This window comes from Haliotis rubra, unplaced genomic scaffold (assembly GCF_003918875.1).
Source record: "Haliotis rubra isolate DU_JTF1 unplaced genomic scaffold, ASM391887v1 Scf265, whole genome shotgun sequence".
Taxonomy (NCBI): Eukaryota; Metazoa; Mollusca; class Gastropoda; order Lepetellida; family Haliotidae; genus Haliotis; species Haliotis rubra.
This window is the reverse complement of record NW_025766725.1, coordinates 116,898-140,120: the sequence shown is the minus strand read 5'-3', so window position 1 is coordinate 140,120 and position 23,223 is coordinate 116,898. Positions and strand designations below refer to the sequence as shown.

Sequence of the window (23,223 nt, the reverse complement as noted above, 5' to 3'; positions counted from 1 at the left end):
GCATGTCGTCGTATCCCAATGCAACTGCGGAGGTCGATGCTCATGCTGTCAGTCATTGGTCCAGACTCGATTACTTAATAGACTGCCGTCATATAGTTCGACTACTGCTGAGGGCGACGTTGAACAACAAACAAACAAGAACAAAACCAATATCATAACTTCGTTAAGAAAGTAACATTAGCACCCCATCGCTTTCGTAGCACAGAATAGTTTTCGCTATTTTGAGTAGTTTCATTGGACCGCTGTTTAAAATGATGTGTCATACGCATGGGGTTACAACAGAACTGTGTAAGCGAACGAGGCATGGATATATTTAAATACACCAGATAATCGGATATGATGATAAATTGTTTATGTATGAGCAAGTAGCAGCTCATACGACGTGTACCTTTACTAATCCTGACCATCACCGGTTTGTCTGGTCCAGATTCGATTAAATACCAGGACCATGTTATTGCAAGGCTAACGACTCACCATCCTTCAGTTTTAAGGATTTATCAATGATTTGAAACAAAAACTCAATCTTTATTTTGTAGATTGCTCTAATATCATAACTTAATATCAATATGATATTATTATTAATATGATATTACAACATGCCCAATTGTCTTAACCTGGAGTATCTCCTCCGTACAGCTGACACAATAAGGGAACTGTAGCGGAGAAGAAGTTGATCGTCATACCAAGGATGTTTCATGTCGGGGAAGGGGACGTAGCGGTAGTGATGGAGCAGCGCAACGTCCCCGTCAACCACCCTGGGGATCCAGTTCTCCTTGAACTTCTCCACTGAGTGGATCCAGAGCAACTCAATAGCTTCAGGAATCACCAGGACCTTGGAGCGATCATACGCCCGGTGGACTTGTGCATGGGTCAGATGGAGTAGGGGGACGATGTTGAACGCCTTTGCTGCAGATCTCTGGGGAAAAATCTGGTTTGTTTCAGGAAGAATTGCTGGAAAAAATACGTTCCTAAAAGCCAGAGCACCGAAGAATTTACCCGTGAAGCTATTGTCAAAGAGAAGGGACTCGGCAAGACGGACGATGGATGTAACCTTTCTTGGTATAACAAACTCATCTACATCTGCAAAGATGACAAATCTGGACAGACCAGTTTGACTGAAGAGACAGTCATGTATGACTGCCAGTTGGCCCCAGTAGTGTATAGACTCGTGGGGTATGGGCAGGTACCAGTTGCGCACCTCCACAATGCCTTCTTGTTGATATTGTCGCAAGACCTTACTGACTGTGTCGTTCATATCATAGTTATAGAAAATAAATCTCTCCACACCCAACACTCGGCTGATTTCTATGTTTGAGATCAAGGTTGACACTTCATTGAATGTGCTGTGAAAGGCTGGGTAGCAGCGAGTCAGGTTGTATGTCGGGTGTGGCGGGTACCGGATGGGTAGCACATTAAGAGCTTCGTGGACACCAGGTGCGACCAGGGATAAAGTCTTGGGTCGAACCCCGTGGTGTGGTAGAGGGCAGGTAACTACACCGGATCTGTAACTGAACACATGGAAAAAGTGATTTAAATGTTGCCAGTTACATCTGTCTGTGTCCTACTACTACCAACACTACTACCGGCAACACCACTTCTATCACTACAATAACATCATCATCATCATCATATCATTATCATCATCATCATCATCAACAACAACAACTAGTACTACCGCAGCTGCCACTGCATCTGCTACCACTATTACCGCTGTTACTACTACTACTACTACTACTACTACTACTACTACTACTACTACTACTACTACTACTACTACTACTACTACTACTAGTATACCAGTAATCTTCAATATCCTACTAAACTATTTAAAGTACCGGTAATACATATCATACTTTGTCGCATAAAGAATAATCATACATGTATTATTGCCGTTGGTAAATTACTCTTTCAGTCTATCCTTCAATTAGATCCAGTACTAAATACAAATCTTCCCTAATAACATAAGAAGTGAATGAACTGAGAATGCAGGACTCCCTTAGGCGTACTACTGATTATCATGGGTTGGAATTACGGTTCGCCCTGATGATGTTTCTAATATTTTCAGACATCTGTACTCATTTCTTTCACTCAGGGGGCGGTGGGGTAGTCTAGTGGTTAAAGCGTTCGCTCGTCACGCCGAAGACCTGGGTTCGATTCCCCACGTGGGTACAATGTGTTAAGCCCATTTCTGGTGTCCCCCGTCGTGATATTGCTGGAATATAGCTAAAAGCGGCGTAAAACTAAACTCACTCACTCTTTCACTCAGACGTGCTCCGCTTCTGACTTTACTCACGCTTCAAACTGACACACTGTCATATAACCTAAATACTGTCCCGATTCACTCTGTCCTAGAGGTAGACCAGTGGTCAAAGCGTTTGCTCGTCACGTCGAAGACCCGGGTTCGATTCCCCACATTGGTACAATGTGCGAAGCCCATTTCTGGAGTCCCCGTCATGACATTGCTTGAATATTGCTAAAAGCGGCGTAAAACCATACTCACTCATTCATTCTTATGCATTACATACGTGTAATTCCATTTTGGTTCAGGAATAAACTTGAAATCCCCATGGACATGGAACGCACCGGACGTTGTCGACCCGAAAACACAGTGAAACGTCAGGTTCAGCAATCTGCCAGGGGAGATAACCACTGCTTTTACCTCAGGTGGCGTAACACGGCGGTCAAAGGTCGCTGAATACACAAACACTTCCTGCATGCCCCCGACTCTCTGGAAGCCACCATACTGACTCCTCATTGCAGGAGACACGTACGGCAGGAACGTGTCGTTGTCACTCTGGTAGATAAACGTCGTTTGTGTCCTGCTTCCACTTGAACCGTCATCTGCAGCGGCGTCGTGAACGTCATAGCGTGATGGAAACAGAATGGCTGTATGTCCACTTGACGCTTCCGGCTGGAGATGTAGTATCGTGTGGAGAAGTGGGGTGGGACTATGTCTGTCTCCATCAGTATTATGATCATTACCAGGGACATGAGAATGAGCATGTTCAGGAAGAAATAGCAGACTCGGAGTGTACGGACCATGATTCATACTCCAGAGGGCCACTCAAACTTAGCGAATCATCAGTCTGAAAGGAAACGATTGGTTTGGTTGTTTAGCTCAGAAATATTCCAGCTGTACGGCGGCGGTCTGTAAATAATCGAGTCTGGACCAGACAATCCAGTGATCAAAATCATGAGCATCGATCTATGCAATTGGGATACGATCACATGCGTCAACAATAGTCAGCGAGTCTGACCACCCGATCTCGTTAGTCGCCTCTAACGACAAGCATGGGTTACTGAAGACCAATTCTAACCCGGATCTTCACGGGTCGAAAAGGAACAGAACAATACTGCTTGCACTCAGATTGATGATGGGAAGTTATCTAACAGGATTCATGCATATTAAGACAGAATCTCAAATGAATTCACGTTAAGACGGCCTGATATCTCTGAAGGATTCGGTTAAAGTAAAGTGAAAAAATGATATCTTAATTGAAACATTAACTTTAAGCAGAAAATATCTCAATTGAAATATCTTAATATGATTTAATTTCAGACGGGAACAATACTTCTAAACGTACTACTTTAAGTTCCCAAGGTTTCACGTTAAATCAGAATAATATTTCAAAACGATTCACTTTAGGAAATTAAAATATCGCAAAAGGTGTCACTAGAGGACAGACAAATGTATTTCAAGGTTTTGTTAAGACGGGACAATATCTCAAAAGTGTTTATGGTACAAAATATTTCAAAGAGTTAAATATATTCCATAAAATTATTAATGTGATGCTTAAAAGAAGTATGCGGCCAAGGTCAACCTTTTAATTCCTTTGAAATTTAAAGTTTAAAGTTTAAAATGTAACCGGAAACGTTTGGAAATTACATCTAAAGTTAAAGTTTTCATCGGAATAGGGACTAGGGGTTGTGTATGCATGTCACTGAATAACAACATATGGAATACTGAAAATGTGGAATAATAGCATACTTTCTCCGATTTTACACCAAAAGGTATCTCGTTCACTGGATATGTTCTTTATATTTAGGTTTTAAGGGGAATAGATATTGTTTTCTTTTCAGGAAACTAAACCGTTGATAATGGTCTATCTTTATGTTCTACACCACACGCAATTCCAAGGATCAATACTAACGGAACCCTTCGGATACGTAACCAACGGTATTTTTAGATAGCCACTCTCGCAAACCTTTTCAACGGTTTTCAATATTTTGAATTCATTACAGATTATTTGAACAGTTATTGAAAAGGAAAACAACCCATTATCTATTGTCGTGTCATCTGGTATTTATTCGTCTGCACTTGCTACAAGCCATACACTGCTTGTCTGTGAAACACATTTCCCAAATACATTAAGCATTGCCATCAAATAACGCTGTGCTGCTAAACCTCAAGTCACATCATTTCTGAAAAAAATCCGAAAAAAGACTTCCTAAATCCCGTGCCTCATCTCAAATATGAAAAAGCTCATCGATATGCCTTTTCGTCTGTGAATCATGTATTGCCGAATTCAACAAACAGTCTAGAGAACGTAAAATAATTCTGCTGTAAATTAGAATATAGTGATATGAGTTAATTGAGAAAGTTGTATGTGTTTTCGTACCAGGTGAGTGTGCGTTCAGATGTTCGGTAGAGTGAATACGCTTAGCGCTTCTAGTTTGTATGGACAATTAGGAAACCCATGCGGAAGTCCTATCTCTACACACTTTCCAGTCCGCGGTTATACAATGCCTACGTATATAGTATGAAATAGACGTGTTGCTGCTTATTGAAAGTATTGCGTATCTCACCTGATTCAGGAAGCAACCGAACGAAACAACTGATGAGCTGGAAATATTCCGAATTATGTTTTGTTTACTGATGTCCCATTTTAACTTCCAGCAGTACCGTATATCCCCTGGAACATGTCCGGGTTCTTCACGCACATGCCCCTTGAAATCTGGTAAGGGAAGCTCGGGAGGCTATATGGAGGTGGCGTCAATAGCGTCCACTCGTTACGATGTAGTCAAGGTTCAAGTACATGTATTTACAAACTGTTGATCACTGGATTGTCTGGTCCAGACTCTATTATTTACAGACCGCCGCCATATAGCTGGAATATTGTTGAGTGCGGCGCATAACTAAACTCACTCACTCACTCAAATATTTACATGGATACAATGTGTGAAGCATTTTGTTGTGTCTCCTGTCTGCCATATCGATTGAATATTGCTAAAAGTTGTCAATCATTCCAACACATTCCACCAACGAATGAGGACTGATATTTCCGTAACTTGTTTCCAGATAATAGTCAGAAGCCACTGAAGCCTACATGCACCTTCTCTCTTGTTGAAATGTTCGCTTACCATCCGTGTTCGCTTTTTAATACTGGTGGAAGCTCAGTTGTTAATGCGTTTTGGTCGTCGAGTTTATTTGGGCTCTACCGCTTAAAGCGTTTGCTCGATTATGTGAAGTTCGTTCTTATTGCCCCTCTTTGTGGTATGGCTTCAATACAGCAAATAACAGCTTAAGATCATATTCACTCACTGGCAATCCCAGGAACCTCAATTAGAATTACTACGGTACACAGCCTAAATGCAGCGAACGGTTGTTGGGCCTTTCAAGGTAGTGAGACGTGCGCGGTTAAGGCTCTGCACTATTTACTTGTTTATTTACAAGACAGAACAAATCTTGCCGTCGTTCGAGTCCCTCGAGTCGACGTGCGTGTGCCTATTTTACTCTCCTAGCTGCATTTACACTAAAACGTTACCATAGTTTTGTTAAAATAACTCTCATCACCATACGAATGTACCTACTAAAACACACAACAAACACATCTCCAGGAGAAAAGAATATCAAGATTTGTTTAATTTTTCAATGACGCACAAGCTTGAATGTGTAAGAGGGCGATGTATGGTCAACCGACTACGGCTTGATTACTTGTTTCGTTGACGGCCGGTGCAACAGTTGTTTGTATAAAGTCCGTAATAGGTCCGGCGCTAGCATGTGTTACCGGAGTCCTATCTGGGAACATGAACCAAAAATAAACGTTACGCAGATGGAACATCAATGGAAAGTAAAGAAAATGTCTGTTTGTTGGTTGTTTAAAGCCGCGCTCAGCAATATTCCAGTTATACTGAACAAAACATTTAACTTAATGAAGTATTTGGAAAATGGGTGATACAAGGTAGTTAATATGGACGAACACCATGCTGGCCAGTATTAATCTGACGCATCTGCCCATTTCAACTGTAGTGAACCACGCGTTGTGCCTGTAGTACTGAGTGTCTCTTTTGTGAAAACGCGACCCTGTACGTGTGGTACAGAGTCGATATTTACAGGCCGCTGCCATATAGCTGGAATATTGCTGAGTGCGGCGTTAAACAACAAACAAACAAAACAAGGCTCTAATAGGCATAGGGTTTGATGTTGCACACAAACATCCGCACGGAAATGAGCTATGTGCTTTAGGCAAGAATTAAGCATTCTCATGCTGTTTGATGATTTGTTTCTGCACGTGAATAGGAATTCTGTTCAGGTTGGCAAAAGTAAAACACGGAAATATGTCAGAGCAGTTGAACGTAATCTACAGGAATAATATTGACCTAGGGTCCCGATCCACAAAGCGTTCGTAACGTTACGACCTGTCGTAACTCTATAGTTTACCATAAGCTTACGGATGACGTTGCGAATATTTTGTGGATTGGGACTTAGATATCGTTTAATACCGGTCAAATAGTAATTGAACTGGTAGCATAAATAAACCTTAAATACAAGAGAACCGCGAAACCGCCTCGTCTGTTTCTGCATATAGATTCAGATTGACACATAATATTTACAAGACTGGATGACAAGAGAAAAGACTTCCAATAATCAGCTTTCGCTTTACGTTGAACAATTGTCCAGCGGATCGGGCCATTTCAAAACACTTGACTTACAATCCAACATGCAATTTCTTCAAAGATTTCAAAAAGCAAATAAATAGCTTTCCAATTGTAGTAACGGTAGATGTTTGGAGGACGTGAACTTATTCATCAGATCGGTGACCGAAATTATGTATTTCCCTATTTGGACCAACACGGTGTGTTTCCGTGTTTGCTCAGTCAAACGCTTGGCTTGAATGTCTTTGTGGCGGATGACACCAGGGTTGATAAAAGCTTGATAGTGAATTTATAAGCCTACGTTAAAGCTGCAGTCAGAATCATCTGGCAAATTTGCAAATTCAAGATTCATACAAATTTAATTATGCAACACTAACGCCCCCTTCACGATCAATCACTAAATGGCCTGATGGGCCCGTGTGCGAAATAAGCAGTGTGTCGGAAAGCGTACATTGAATCTCCAAATCATCATCATCATCATCATGCAATCAGAATCGTACAGTAGAGGCCGCTTTCATTGGCTGTTGATATGAGTTGCCTATATTTCCAAATATGTGTGTTGCTATTGGTTGCACTGAGGTGATTATGTTATCTTAGCTCATCACCATGCTATTGTAGCTCATCATGGAACTTTCTTTGATGCTTTGTATCCCCACCACGTTATTGTTATCTCTTGTATATAGACTGGTGTACCCCTTCATTCCCCCATATGCTTGAAAACGGTTTAAGAATCTACACCGAAACGTCGCCATTGTCAAAATAAAGAAGTTGATCATCCATAAAGTCTTGTCATCCCCGTGATTGGGGTTATTGGATGAGTGAGTGAGTGAGTGAGTTAATATTTAACGTCACATCGGCAATATTTCAGCCATATTGTGACGACAAAAAGTTATGTACTAAGAATAAACATATGTATACTAATTTAAAAACCTGCCAGCGAAGGACAGTATAACGACTAGAATATCACAATTGGATTAAAACTAGTTTGAGTTCAGTGTAAGGTTATTGGATGAGGGCTGATGATCACCTATGAGCAGTCCACAGTAATCGGAAGTGAGTGAACGAGTGGGTTAAAATTTAAAGTCACGTTGGCAATATTTCAGCCATATTGTAACTGTACTATTAGTGCTCATTAAAAGCACAATTTCAGACAATATAAAACCTGAAAAAAGTATCACAGATATAAAATTTAAAACTAGTATCTAACATTTAAACTATTACCACTAATAACTGTACATTTAAAATGGGCTATAGATCGCCAGCACCCAAAGGTAGGCCACCACACTGTGGACCTTGCAGTCATCGGTAGGTTTGGGAAACATATCTGCGGATCAGGGACAGTGGTTCGGTGTTGTTAGTATGTAGCACACTTCAGCTGGACACATGCGATGTAGTGCTAGATCTTTGTGTAAACATTCCGATCAGGGACGTTCACATCATAAAGAAATATTGTGATGGTAAATACGAAACGCAGGTCCTTACCAGTTGTTGCCGCACCTAGGATCAGTCCTGGGTCATCGGTAGGTTTGGGAAGCATGTCTGTGAAAGAGGGAAACAAAATGCAGCATTTTGCTTCGGAGATACTTAGATTTCAGGTTAACAAATCAATTTTAGCTCGGACAGACACTTTTTCTTTGTTGTCGTAGGAGAATCAGGCCACATGATGAAATTTCGATCCTCTCCTCCACACTTAAACCATGTTCACCACCAATCATCCTCAATGTGGATTCAGGCATGATGGTGCCAGTGGAATGTTGAAAGTGGGATGTGGGTTGTATGAGGACGGATGTGGGTTGTATGAGGACGGATGTGGGTTGTAGGAGGACGGATGTGGGTTGTCGGAGTGAGATCTGGGTCGTAGGGATCAGATGTGGGTTTTATAATATGGGATATACTTTGTATGAGGTGGGATGTTGGTTGAATGAGGTGGGATATGTCATGGGATGTAGGTTATCAGTTGGCAGGATATGTCATGGGATGTGGGTTGTCGATTGTCAGATGGCAGGATATGTCATGGGATGGAGTTGTCGGTTGTCAGATGACAAGATATGTCATGGGATTTGGGTTGTAAGTTGTCAAATGGCAGGATATGTCATGGGATGTTGGTTGTCGGTTGTCAGATGACAGCGTATGTCTTTGAATTTGGGTTGTCAGATGACAGGATATGCCATTGGAAGTGGGTTGTCGGTTGTCAGATGGCAGGATATGTCATGGGATGGAGTTGTCGATTGTCAGATGACAGGATATGTCATTGGAAGTGGGTTGTCGGTTGTCAGATGGCAGGATATGTCATGGGATGGAGTTGTCGGTTGTCAGATGACAGGATATGTCATTGGAAGTGGATTGTCGGTTGTCAGATGGCAGGATATGTCATGGAATTTGGGTTGTCAGATGACAGGATATGTCATGGGATGTAGGTGGTCGGTTGTCAGATGACAGGATATGTCATTGGAAGTGGATTGTCGGTTGTCAGATGGCAGGATATGTCATAGATTTTGGTTGTCGGTTGTCAGATGACAGGATATGTCATTGGAAGTGGGTTGTCGGTTGTCAGATGGCAGGATTTGTCATGGAATTCGGGTTGTCAGATGACAGGATATGTCATGGGATGGAGTTGTCGGTTGTCAGATGACAGGATATGTCATTGGAAGTGGGTTGTCGGTTGTCAGATGGCAGGATATGTCATGGAATTTGGGTTGTCAGATGACAGGATATGTCATGGGATGTAGGTGGTAGGTTGTCAGATGACAGGATATGTCATTGGAAGTGGGTTGTCGGTTGTCAGATGGCAGGATATGTCATGGAATTTGTCGGTTGTCAGATGACAGGATATGTCATGGGATGTAGGTGGTAGGTTGTCAGATGACAGGATATGTCATTGGAAGTGGATTGTCGGTTGTCAGATGGCAGGATATGTCATGGAATTTGGGTTGTCAGATGACAGGATATGTCATGGGATGTAGGTGGTAGGTTGTCAGATGACAGGATATGTCATTGGAAGTGGGTTGTTGGTTGTAAAAGGTGGCCTCTGGGTTCATGTCTTTATTTAACAGTTGGCAGAACGTACTAACCGTATTGACAGATAGATCCAAAAGCATCGGAAATCAGCTCGCAGGGAAAGTCAGCCCAGTGCCCTGAATTCGACACCTTTAGAGCCACACAGTCCTCAACGTTGTGGAAAAAACTCGGCTCCCCAGGTCCCCAGTACGTAAACGTTGCCGGCTCACCTGGACATATGTGAACAGTACTAGCTCATTTCAACTGAATTCACTATCGCCAAAAGGCACATGTACATTAGATTGTCACACCCGTTCCTTCTACCCCCATTGTCACTATCAACATTCAATAACATGGCATGGAATAATAAGGAGCGACTTTCCATTCGTCAAGCTGATGCTTCTACTTCAGTATCTCCCCCTGGGGAATATACGACCCAATTTGTCGTACAACCTTTACATTTTAAACTCACCCTACCGGGTACCCATTCACTGTCCGGTGAACTGAGACATGTATATTCGTTATAAGTCTCAAAGACACCACAGATAACATGTCGACAAATTCAACTTTTCTTCTCGATAAATATGGGTCCTAAAAACTCTCAGGAGTCAAGTTGCCAAACACCCATCCAAGGACTCTCCGTGACCAACTTTGCTTAACTTCAACTGATTTGTGACATGGGCCCTTATTTCACGAAGCACTATGGTGATCGTAAGTCATTAGTAATCTTTGTACAATGTGAAAGAATGGGAGTTGAGGTTAAAGTTAGTAAAAATTGCTTCGTGAAAGAATCCCCTGGCCTCTATGCACAGGGCAACACACCACCACTACGCCTAAAGTTCAGAACCAAATGTCATTACTACAGTCCGTTTGGCTCAAAAGGGAACCGATGATTTGCAATCTAGCTCGAAAACTAATAAACATATAATACTCAATGAAACGCTGCTCATAATCAAAACATCAAACCAACTCTGTGATTTTTTTGCAGAATTTATGTCTTAAAAATACCTTATCATTGAAATATTTACACAGCTCACTATTTGTAACGAGGGTGGAGTGCAAAGAGAGGAACAGCCAGCTGTCCGCGAAAGGATGGATACGGCACAGGGACATGAAACAATAACTTTGTTGGCACCTGGCTGTTCCTCTCTTTGCACTCCTCCCTCGTAATAAATAGGGAACTGTGTCAAAATTTTATTGATAGTCTGTTAAACAACTTTTTTACTTTTAGCATATACATTCTGCAAAGATTTCACAGAGTTGGTCTGATGTTTGATTATGATTAGCATTTCATTGAGTATTACAGGTATATTAATGTTTAAGTTAGATTGCAATTCATCGGTCCGCTTTCGAACTTCACAGACTATAATCTTACCATTCGCCCATCTGTATATGCCCTCTTGCTGTATATCGTTGAGGCCTATCCATATGCCCTTTTCATGGTAGCCCAGGTGAGTGAGGGTGCTGACGATGAATAACTCTTTGTCCATGTTATCAATCTTCACAAGATGGCCGCCGTCGGCCACGCAGTAGTCTCTGGCGCCTTTCCAGTACCGGTGTTCGAAGACCGCAAATTCGTAACAGTATTCGCCATGGCTGTAGAGGTACCGGTTGCGTTTCAGATTGGTAGGGCAGCGGCTCAAGTCGTTTCCGTTCTGACCTTGAAGGGAATAAATGTGTTATCAACTATCTGATAATTGGTCATCATTAGTTCTGTTGATTGTCACGTTACACCTTGTCTTTGTACACCTCTAATATGTCCTATTGATTGTCATGTTACACCTCGTCTTTGTGCACCTCCAAAATGTTCTATTGATTGTCACATTACATCTCGTCTTTGTACACCTCTAATATGTTCTATTGATTGTCACGTTACACCTCGTCTTTGTGGACCTCCAAAATGTTCTACTGATTATCACGTTACATCTCGTCTTTGTACACCTCTAATATGTTCTATTGATTGTCACGTTACACCTCGTCTTTGTGCACCTCCAAAATGTTCTATTGATTGTCACGTTACACCTCGTCTTTGTACACCTCCAAAATGTTCTATTGATTGTCACGTTACATCTCGTCTTTGTGCACCTTTAATATGTTCTATTGATTGTCACGTTACATCTCGTCTTTGTGCACCTCCAAAATGTTCTATTGATTGTCACGTTACATCTCGTCTTTGTGCACCTCTAATATGTTCTATTGATTGTCACGTAACACCTCGTCTTTGCTCACGTCCAACATATTCTATTGATTGTCACTTTCAACCTTGTCGTTGTCCGTTTTCGTTTTACATCAATTTAATCATTCTATACCATTGAATGTCCATTGCAATTGTCATATGTAGCCTATCATATTCGATGTAGGCTGAACTGAGGGGCAAACGAAACAATACTTCTCACTTGATGGTACGGTATGCCTGCTTTTCAACTGTTGATATCTTACGTTAGCGATATTATATCCAAATATGAACTATCCTTGCGCTTAGTCAGCATTCTAGTACATTTCTACACGGCTACAGTATAAAAATAATGATTTGAGTGAGTGAGTGAGTGAGTTATTATTTAACGTCACATCGGCAATATTTCAGCCATATCGTGACGAGAACACTTGACATTGAAATAGGATATATATAGAGATTATAAAACCTGCCGACAAAGGACAGTAAAGCAACTAGAGTATCACAGATATATATGTAAAACTAGTAATTGAATCTTAAACATTTTAACTATAGGGGACAACACAATATAAAAATGGGCTATAGATCGCTAACAACTGAAGGTAGATCACCGTACTAGGGACCATGGGGACTTACAGTACATTTGCTTCCTGCATGGACCCTAGCTGGATTTACATCATCCCCTCAGCTGTTAGCAATTGAGATATATCTAACCATACATTAAAATTACACATATTCTACGATTAAAAAAACGGAAAGTTGAAATTTACTTTGAATGTTTTGGGACTTACGTACCCTCGCAGGAGGACAATAATTTTACAGTACTTTAAGCCCCCTCGAGGATACAGCCACTAACAATCTGTGTTACTAATTCAAACTTCCAATAATAAAATATATATCTATTTACAAATCACTTAACAGATCTAATTCTTTTAAAAATGCAATAATTAAATGAGAACTAACATTATTAAAAAGATCCTTCATAGTGTTTACTTTGAAATAGTTATCCCTTGTGATGGAATATTCAATGCAGTCAAGCAAGACATGCTTGACTGTGATCCTTTCATCACAAGGGATACAAAACGGAGGATCTTCGCCCTTCAATAAATATTCATGAGTATATCTGGTATGGCCAATGCGACATCGTCGCATAATGACCTCTTCAAATCTGGACTGACAACCCAAGTAGGTGTAACCAATGTAGGGTTTTATTTCATGTAATTTATTAATACCTACTTGGGTGTCCCACTTCTTTTGCATTAGATCGCGGATGTATGTTCTAATGCTGGCTTTATAATCAGAGTATGGGATAAGAAGTGGTGTCACAGATTTGTTGAGGGCTGCCTTAGCAGCAATATCAACCATCGTGTTCCCAGAAATGCCAACGTGGCTGGGTAACCAACAAAGACGATGTCGCATTGGCCAGTAGCAAGTTCATTGTACAATTCAATAATTTCTAATAAAAGTGGATGTTTGCAAGAAAGATTTTTAATAGCCTGAAGACACGAAAGAGAATCTGAAAAGATGATATATTGTTTATATTTACGGTGTTTATTAATATAGTTAAGAGCTGTTAAGATGGCGTTTGCTTCTGCTGTAAATAGAGCTGTTATCAGGTATTCTAGAAGATATTGTTCGGGATCCAATGACAGTGGCACATGCCACTGCGCCACCATCCTTGGACCCATCTGTAAATAAGGATTTGTATGTATTATATTTATTTCTTAATTGACTAAATTCTTGTTTATACTGTAATTCATTTGTTTCTGATTTTTTAAAGGTAGTTAATGTTAGGTCAACTTGTGGCCAAACAAATTGCCAAGGCGGAGAAGAAAGAAAACGGGAAGGAGCTATATGTTCTAGCTCAATGCCAGCAGCAGAAAGGAAAGGTTTCACTCTTATACCAAGAGGCGGAACAAGAGAAGGCTTCTTGTTATACAGATCTTCATATAGTGGATTAAAGACACAGTTATATGCAGGGTTTGACTCATTGGAATAAAGTTTTGTAATATACTGTAAAGTTAATTTTATACGGCGTTGTGTAAGAGATGGCTCATCAGCCTCGACGTAGAGGCTGTCAACAGGTGAAGTTCTAAAGGAACCAAGACATAGTCTTAGACCTTGGTGGTGGACAGAATCTAAAAGTTTTAGATTACTGTTGCAGGCTCCACCATAAACGATGGAGCCATAATCAAGTTTGGAACGTACCAATGATCGATATAATTGTAGGAGGGTAGCTTGATCCCTTCCCCACTTAGAATTGGAAACGACTTTCAGCAAGTCAAGTGCCTTCAAGCATTTAGTTTTTAGGGACTTGATATGGTGAAGAAAAGTTAGATGCGAGTCAAAAATTAAACCCAAGAACTTGGTCTCCTTTACAACTTTGATGGGAGTGCCATTGAGGAACAGTTCAGGGTCTTTATGCGGTTTATATTTTCTACAAAAATGTATACAATTAGTTTTGGATTTAGAAAATTTAAAGCCGTTTTCAAGACACCATTTATGTATTTTATTTAAACACAGCTGCATTTGCCGTTCAATAGTATGCATATTCTTACCGCGACAAGAAATATTAAAATCATCCACAAAAAGTGATCCATCAATTGAATCATTTAAAACCTGTGATAAACTGTTAATCTTGATACTAAACAATGTTACAGACAAAATACTGCCTTGCGGGACTCCCTGATCCTGATTTTCTACAAAAATGTATACAATTAGTTTTGGATTTAGAAAATTTAAAGCCGTTTTCAAGACACCATTTATGTATTTTATTTAAACACAGCTGCATTTGCCGTTCAATAGTATGCATATTCTTACCGCGACAAGAAATATTAAAATCATCCACAAAAAGTGATCCATCAATTGAATCATTTTAAAACCTGTGATAAACTGTTAATCTTGATACCAATGTTACAGACAAAATGATCCCTGATCCTGTTGTAATGGTCAGACAGGGTTGAACCCACTCGGACTTGAAATTGCCTGTCATTTAAAAAGTTGGATATAAAGTGAGGCAAACGGCCTCGTAATCCAAAGTCATGTAAATCTTTTAAAATCCCATGTTTCCATGTTGTGTCGCATGCTTTTTCTAAATCGAAAAAGATCGTCATTGCATTCTGTTTATTAATTATGGCATTTTTCACAAAAGATTCTAAGCGCACTAAATGATCGATGGTACTACGGTTTTTACGGAAACCACATTGTATATTAGTTATAAGGTTATTGGTTTCCAAGTACCAAACAAGTCGATTATTTATCATGCGTTCCATGGTCTTGCAAACACAGCTAGTTAATGAAATTGGCCTATAATTGGAAGGATCAGTATGATCACGTCCAGGTTTAGGGATGGGCACAATTATAGCATCACGCCACGACGAAGGAAATTGTCCAGATGTCCAAATGTCATCAAAAATAGATAAGAGCGTCTCTAAACATGATTCAGGTAAGTGTTTCAGGAGTTGATAATGTATACCATCAGCTCCTGAAGCAGTATCGTGAGCTTGGTCAAGAGCAGTATGAAGCTCATGTATCGAAAAGGTCTCATTGTAGTCTTCCCCATTGTCTGAATTGAAATTAATAGATTTCTTTTCCTGCTGTCTTTGATATTTCTGGAATTCAGGTACATAGTTTGATGAGGAAGAATGTTTGGCCAAAGTTTCTCCAAGTTTATTTGCTATGTCCGATTTATCAGTTAATAATTCATCTCCATTTGTTAGATGCTTAATGCTAGATTTAGAGCCCTTACCTTTTATTTTCTGAATCATGTTCCACACCTTTGATATTGGCGTGCGCGAATTGATGTTTGAGACATAGTTTCGCCAAGATTGGCGTTTATTTTGTTTAAAAGTACGCCGTGCTTTGGCGTTTAAAATTCTAAATTTGTTTAAATTGTGGACCATAGGATGGCGACGGAAATAATGTTCAGCTTTCTTCCGTGCCTTGCGAGCTTGTTTGCATTCAGCGTTAAACCATGGTTTACGTACATGAGGAACTGCAGAGGATTTGGGGATACACTTGTCAGCTATGTGTCTGAGCTCATCTGAAAAACATTTGATGGCATCAGGAAGATCATGAAAAAGTTCAGGTTTGAGTTTGTCAGCACAGAAAGTTTCATATAAAGGCCAGTTAGCCTTCTTAAAGTTCCATCTTGATGATGGAGGGACATCAGATGGATTCACGGGTTTGAGAATTGTTGGGAAATGGTCACTTCCACACAGGTCGTCGTGGACTGACCACTCAAATTCATTCAATAAGTCTGAGTCTGTAATTGATAAATCAAGGGCTGAATAAGTTTCTGTGCCAGGATGTAAATATGTGCTAGAACCGTCATTATATATGCATACATCATTATTTGAACAAAAGTCTTCTAATAGTTTACCTTTAGCATTAGTTAATGTACCACCCCAGAGCGGGTTGTGGCCATTTAAATCTCCCATAATGATACAAGGTTTCGGGAGTTGGTCATATAAATTTTGAAGGTCAGTCTTCTGAAGAGTTGAAGATGGTGAGATGTACAAAGAGCATAATGTGAACGCAACATGTAACGTCAGTCGTACTGCAACCGCCTGGAGACCAGTATTAAGTATAACAGGGCTGTGGATAACACTTTGTTTGATAAGGATCGAAGATCCTCCAGTGGCCCGATCACCTGGAGGTGAAAAGGGGTGGTATGCATTGAAATTACGTAATTCAAATGTATCCGTCTGTTTTAAATATGTCTCCTGGAGACAAATGGCTGATGGTGTGAAGTCCTGGACTAATAGCTGCAAATCATTCAAATTATTTCTTAGCCCTCTGCAGTTCCATTGTACAATATTATTAAAAGACATTATCTTTTGGGGGGATTTATTGGGGATCTACCCCGCACTTTTTGGGAGGGCGACAAGCTATGTGAATAATGATTTGATCCTAAACTTTTGAAAATATAGGAATATGATAATTGGTATCTAGGACATCGATAAACTTGTTTTTGAGAGCACAAACTTTCAGCGTTTGAAACATGTTTGGGGACATGTGGTTGCAAATTCTCACTCTAGTCTTTACTAAATCTGTTTTACCAACAATACCTAGTAACATGTTACGTTTTAATAATATATATACAGTTAATATCGGCAATAACTATCACAGTGAATTTGATCGGAGGGAGATAATTTGTTGAGTACATCACGAATGACACATTCACTGTCCTATGTATACGTGATGCTCTTGGGTTATAATTAATGTATGCAATAGCTATTATTACCATTGACAGCAACTATGACGGCGAGAGCGACCAAAAGGAGACCGGTCATGGCTGTAGTTCTGAAAGAAACAGGATGAGTGAGTGAGTATGGTTTAACGTCGCTTTTAGCTATATTCCAGCAATATCACGGCGGGGGACACCAGAAATGTACTTCATACATTGTACCCATGTGGGGAATCGAACCCGGATATTCGGCATGACGGAAACAGGATGACAAACCGAAACATGAGTCTCATTAACCTATTCAGACAATGACCTACTTCTCAGCCGATCCGAATGTCTCGTGTGAAAGTGAACATAGACATCACAAACAACTATGGTTACACTAAATTCCAATTCCTTGTGTCATAACAAAACGGTATTTACAATGGATTTTAATTTTAAACGTTAATAACATCGTATTTCTATATTTTATGGCGAGGTGTAGGCAGCATGACCTTAAATGAGACGTCACAGACTGCTCCTGTTTGATGAGGTCGTAAAATGATTCACAATGCATCTGCCTCACTGGTTACACCTGTAATGTGTTTTTGTGTGCTTATTCAGTGTAGTTGATATAATATCAAGTCCGTACCAGACCGCCAAACTTTTCTAGCGGCAGAGCCTCGTTTTGATATTTCCACGATTTCGAGGTTTCAATGCTCGCTGTACGACAGAGCACGCCGCACGTCGTGATTGCAAGGATTATAAGGAACGTAGCGTTGCAATATACAAGTATCAAATAATACTGATTAATATTTATGTATCCAGTTAAATGAATTGGTCTAAAAAATCTGAACTGGTTATTGTACTAAGTTGCGCAATAGGACGGAACCCAGTCATCAGGAAACGAGACTGTTGTGTAATCGATGTTTTGACTTGCTCAGTATAATATGCATACATTACATGTGTTTTGACACGAACAGGTCTTAGAGTGATACAGGTCGTAGATGTTTGCCACGTTGGAAAAAGTGAGTGAGTGAGTGAGTGATATTGGTTTAACGCTGCTCTTAGCCATATTCCAGCAATATCACGGCGGGGGACACCAGAAATGGGCTTCATACATTGTACATATGGGGAATGGAACTCATGCATCACAGGTATGATGCTCGTAAACCAACTGTTATTCGTAGCCATCATCATGTTCGGTGGTGGTGATGGTCACAAATCATGTGAAGCTAAGCAAGGTTGGTCACTTGGATTGGACTGTGTTTGGCAGCTTTACTCCTGAGAGTTTCTTGGACTTCAGTCCTGCCTCACAGCGGAGTACACGTGACATATGTGGTCTCACCTTATCTTGGGAGTTTGTTCAACAATCAAGAATTAATGTAGAATCACCCGATGTAGAACTGGGACGCCAGTTTGAGGCGTAACTCACAAAAGGCCAGTTTGAAAATGCAAATGAACTTTGCCAATGCCATAAATGTGGAATCCATAATGTGTGAGTGGGTGAGTGAGTGAAAATTTAAAGTCACATCGGCATTATTTCAGCCATGTCGTGACTAAGAAAGTTGTACATTTATAAATGAATAAAAACAAAGTTAGAAAATATATTTACCTGTCTGTAAAAGACAGTAAAACAACTAGATTATCACAGAAATAAATTTAAAACTAGTAATTACATCTAAAATAGTTTTACTATAAATGGCAATACAATATAAAACAGGCAATAGACTGCCAACAACCGAAAGAAGACCACCACACTAGGGACGATTCCATAAAGCACACTTATACAGTAAATACTCGAACACTTGGAGTAGACACAGACCATTGTCAAAACTACACTGCTGTTATGCTTCCATGTTAAGAGATAAGGATACGTTGTTGCCACACTTACATGATTTGGTGATGTATATTTAGTTCGTTGAAGATTATATTGCATAATATGAACATAAAATATTTTTCTCCACTTCATATTTATCAAAATTAGATTCCAAGAGGTTTTCTACTTACCTTCCGTCTGCATTCACTGATAACGGGACAAAACCAGGGACTCTCTGTGAATCCTCACAAGGTTACAGTGCCTCAAGGCCATGGTAGCCAACATGTGGTTATTAAGCAATAGATAACACAGTGGCATGACCCTTGGTCAAAGTCCAGGTATTTTTGTGCTTTCTTTTCAACTTTAAGATACAGAAAGGCAAATGTAACATAATTGTATTTCATATTATCTTATGTTATATTTTGTAGAATATAAAGTATTGTTCCTTTTACACATCATACATCGTTATAGCACTCACACAGAAAAGCAGTGGGTAGTGTTTTGGGGACCGGGACTATTTGTATTCAAACAACTATAGGCAGCGTTGAAATCCCATGTATCAAAGTTCAAGTTGAGGAGAGACTGGAAAAAACATACGACCAGGCATCTTTTAGTCACTCCTGGAGCTACAGATACTGAACCCAACAATAGGAACAAAACTACAGGTTGTATGGCAGCAGTGTATCTCCATTTTCAGACCACATATGTATCAGTTCGACTCTTTACGCGCACACGCACGCACGCATGCACTCACGCACGCAAATATAAATATGTATATACATACATGATATCATCGGAAATAAATGTCAGTCCAGACGGACATGGACTACATTTCTACCAAAGTGAAGATGTATGTTAGTAATTCTACTTTACTGTCAACATATTGTACATTTAAATCTTAGCTTAATACTGAAATATATTTCACTTATATAAAATCTGTACAATTAAGAAGGGCTTTGACTAAGGTCAGATGCTGTTCAAATAGTTTTAAAGTGTTTTTTTTAAAACATGTTCACAATTGTAACCCCGTTGAGTTATTATGCTCTTACTGCGGAGAAGGTGAAGAAGATGAATATCATGTTCTGTTTATTTGTCCATATTACGCACACATTCGGGAACATTATCTACCTATGTATCATTATAGCCATCCAGGTACTGCACATTTTATTATCAACAACAAACAGTAATCTAATGCTCCGCTTAGCCACCTACCTGTATCAAGTATTCAAATCAAGATTATAGAGTTACATATGTTGTGTTTGTTGTGTAACCCATGTTGTGTGGGGTGAGGATTCTCGTGCTTTTGTTGGGTTGGGTTCCGTCCGGGATTCGGGCCCGCATCCCCGGAGTCGGGCGCCTGGGGTCGGCCGGCTAGCCCGCCCAGCCAGCGAGTGGGAGTGGGTGGCTGAATCTGGCGCCTGTTCACCGGCGGCGCCCGGGGTCGGCCGGCTAGCCCGCCCAGCCAGCGAGTGGGAGTGGGTGGCTGAATCTGTGTGCTGGCGAGTGGGTGCCGGGTTGTGGGGGTGTGGGTCTGGGTCCTGGACGGGACTCTGCCCGGCAGGGGTGCGTCAGCCTGTGCTTTGCTGGGAGAGCGTGGTCCCAAATAGAACGTGTTTGCATTTGACCACATTCTCATAGCATTGTGTACTATAGTGCATATGGTATTATCATATGATTATAGCGCTCTAAAAATGTATTTAACATCTTAAACTACATCTTGAACTGTACTCTAGGCCTCCTGGCTTCGAAATACAATAAAATTCTGTTGTTCTGTTTATTCTGTTATTCTGCATGATGAACGTTGCTGTAATATTGATTCTGACTAAAATATCTTGTGACATTTCACACTAATGATTAAAAACTTTTGTCTGATTTGACTCGCTATGGTGAGGATCTCGAGACACACTTGAACAGTCCTGCCTTCCCTATTTGTAATACCCTGAAAACACTGCCTGTTCTGAAGAATCTGTTTAAATTATTTACATCTACATGAGCAATGGCTTAAAGTGATGAGAATTCCCGGGAGGATGACATCTCAGGTAGACCATAGCTGTAATTGTCCCGGATGCGAAGGAAAATCAAATTCTATAAAAACATCTGGCCATTAGACAAAAAGGACATTTAACACGCCATGTCCTTTGAGCCTTGCGTAAATAGTGTATTCAATACTTATAAAAGGTAGTCTTTCTCGGTTATCTGAACAAAGTAACGGTATCGGTTCACGTTAAATGAGACACATATCATCAGACACAAGTAGTCCATGCTACGAAATGGATGTATTAGGTTTGGTGGTTGTGTTGTTGGAGTTGAGCACCATCGTGAGTATCAAAGTGTACATATTAAGGACCCAAAACCACAAGAAGTTGTGATCAGAATGTGTAGGCCCTTTATTTTAGCTACAAGATAAGTAATTCCCAGCAAACAAAAAGGGTGACAACCACCAAACTGAGTTAAAGAGTTCAATTTAACTCTAGTGACTTACTAGTCTTCATACTCCGAGTATTTTGGGACGAAAAGGCTGTCGGACATAAGGATCTGCAGAAAACCAAAGCTGTGGGTCCGAAAGGTTTTCAGTCGGCTTCGGGCCTAAGGACCGACATTTAATTTCGAAGGCTGCCTTGGCCTGCCATAAACAAACAGGTAGGACGGGTCGTCTCAAAAGCGAAATCAGGACACAAACACAAATTGGATAGCTTTGATATGGGGGTCAGGAGAGCAGTATATAAATTGTATGACAGGAAGATACCACCAACCTTCCGTACCATTAGGGAAGAGATCAATGATACCATTAATGCATCTGGAGCAACTTTTATCACTGGTCTCCATGAAATGGGGCTTAGGTATAAAGTAAGGGGAGTGTTACGTGATCGTGGAGTGTTACGTGAACAGTTTTTAATCCTCAACCTCAGGTCAACCTATCCTCAGAAGAACCGCCGAATACCGGGAGTTGGGTTTTCAGATAGTATACCTCGAGGAGTGAGTGAGTGAGATGAGTTGTACGCCGCACTCAGCAATATTCCAGCTATATGGCGGCGGTCTGTAAATAATCGAGTCTGGACCAGACAATCCAGTGATCAACAGCATGAGCATCGATCTGCGCAATTGGGAACCGATGACATGTGTCCACCAAGTCAGCGAGCCTGACCACCCGATCCCGTTAGTCGCCTTTTTATACCTCGAGGACACCTGGGTGAACAAGGATCACTCCCTGGATTACATGTGGCTACCGCCAGATGGTTCGTGCACCAAGGTCCCAACTATTCCATCTGGTAAAGGTAAACGCCTCATCGTTCTTCACGCTGGTTCACGTGATTCTGCTCTCATTGACGGGTGCGACCTCGTCTTTGAGGCCAGATGGTGAGGTGTTTCTTGAATGGATGGATCATCAGCTCCTACCCCGTCTGGACAATCCTAGCGTCATCGTTATGGATAACACCAGTTATCATAACCTCAGTGTACCGTAAACATTGACCCCAACCATGAGTTACCGTAAGGCTAAAATGCAAGAATTTCTGACCTCCTGCAAGGTGTATTTTAGACAGGTACAAACCAAAGTACAGCTCATGGAGAACATCAGACAGCATGGGAAACCTGTAGTCTACAGATCAGACACGTTAGCACATCAGCATGGCCACGTTGTCTTACGGACTCCATTGTGAGCTGAATCCGATTGAGCTGATCTGGGCTAACCGTAAGGCTATTGTACCCAGTGACAACACGTCCTTTCGGATGTCCGATGTCAAAGATCTTTTCCATGCATATTTGTGAGAATTACACCAGCAGTATGGCAAAAGGCAGAGAACCATGTCCTGGCCATCGAGGCAGCCTATCGACAGCTTGATGGCGTCGACGTCGGTCTTGTCAGACCCGTCGTCATACCTCTGACCACATCGGAGTCTGACTCCAGTGATTCAGAGGTTGATGACACCTGAACACTACCGGCCATGTTAGAACATAACTAATCTGTTATATGTTGAGAGGGTGTCGCAGACGGTGGTTGTGGTCGGGCTGGGGGATAGAGATATCAGCTAGGATAAGATATTCCTTTAGGGGAATTAAACTGGGGAAGTAAATGGCATGCCATGACAATTTACAAATAATATCCAGTCCCGTCGATCTTCGGGGTGATCATGCCACCTATACATTTTGGGACATATAATACGATGACTGATTTAAACTTTCTATGAGCAT

The 23,223-nt window shown here is 40.8% G+C and overlaps 2 protein-coding genes across 2 annotated transcripts; both read right to left on the bottom strand.

Moving 5' to 3' along the window:
- Nucleotides 1-589: 589 nt before the first annotated feature.
- LOC124280311 lies at nucleotides 590-3,049 on the bottom strand. The gene is made up of 2 exons (XM_046716211.1): nucleotides 2,526-3,049; nucleotides 590-1,508 (listed from the first exon to the last, which is right to left on the bottom strand). The coding sequence occupies exons 1-2, from the start codon at nucleotides 3,047-3,049 to the stop codon at nucleotides 590-592; spliced, it is 1,443 nt and encodes a 480-aa protein (XP_046572167.1).
- A 2,796-nt stretch (nucleotides 3,050-5,845) lies between these two features.
- Nucleotides 5,846-19,324, bottom strand: LOC124280317 (perlucin-like protein). The gene is made up of 6 exons (XM_046716216.1): nucleotides 19,224-19,324; nucleotides 17,292-17,350; nucleotides 11,249-11,533; nucleotides 9,948-10,103; nucleotides 8,359-8,415; nucleotides 5,846-6,019 (listed from the first exon to the last, which is right to left on the bottom strand). The coding sequence occupies exons 2-6, from the start codon at nucleotides 17,338-17,340 to the stop codon at nucleotides 5,913-5,915; spliced, it is 654 nt and encodes a 217-aa protein (XP_046572172.1). The 5' UTR covers nucleotides 17,341-17,350; nucleotides 19,224-19,324; the 3' UTR covers nucleotides 5,846-5,912.
- Nucleotides 19,325-23,223: the final 3,899 nt, after the last annotated feature.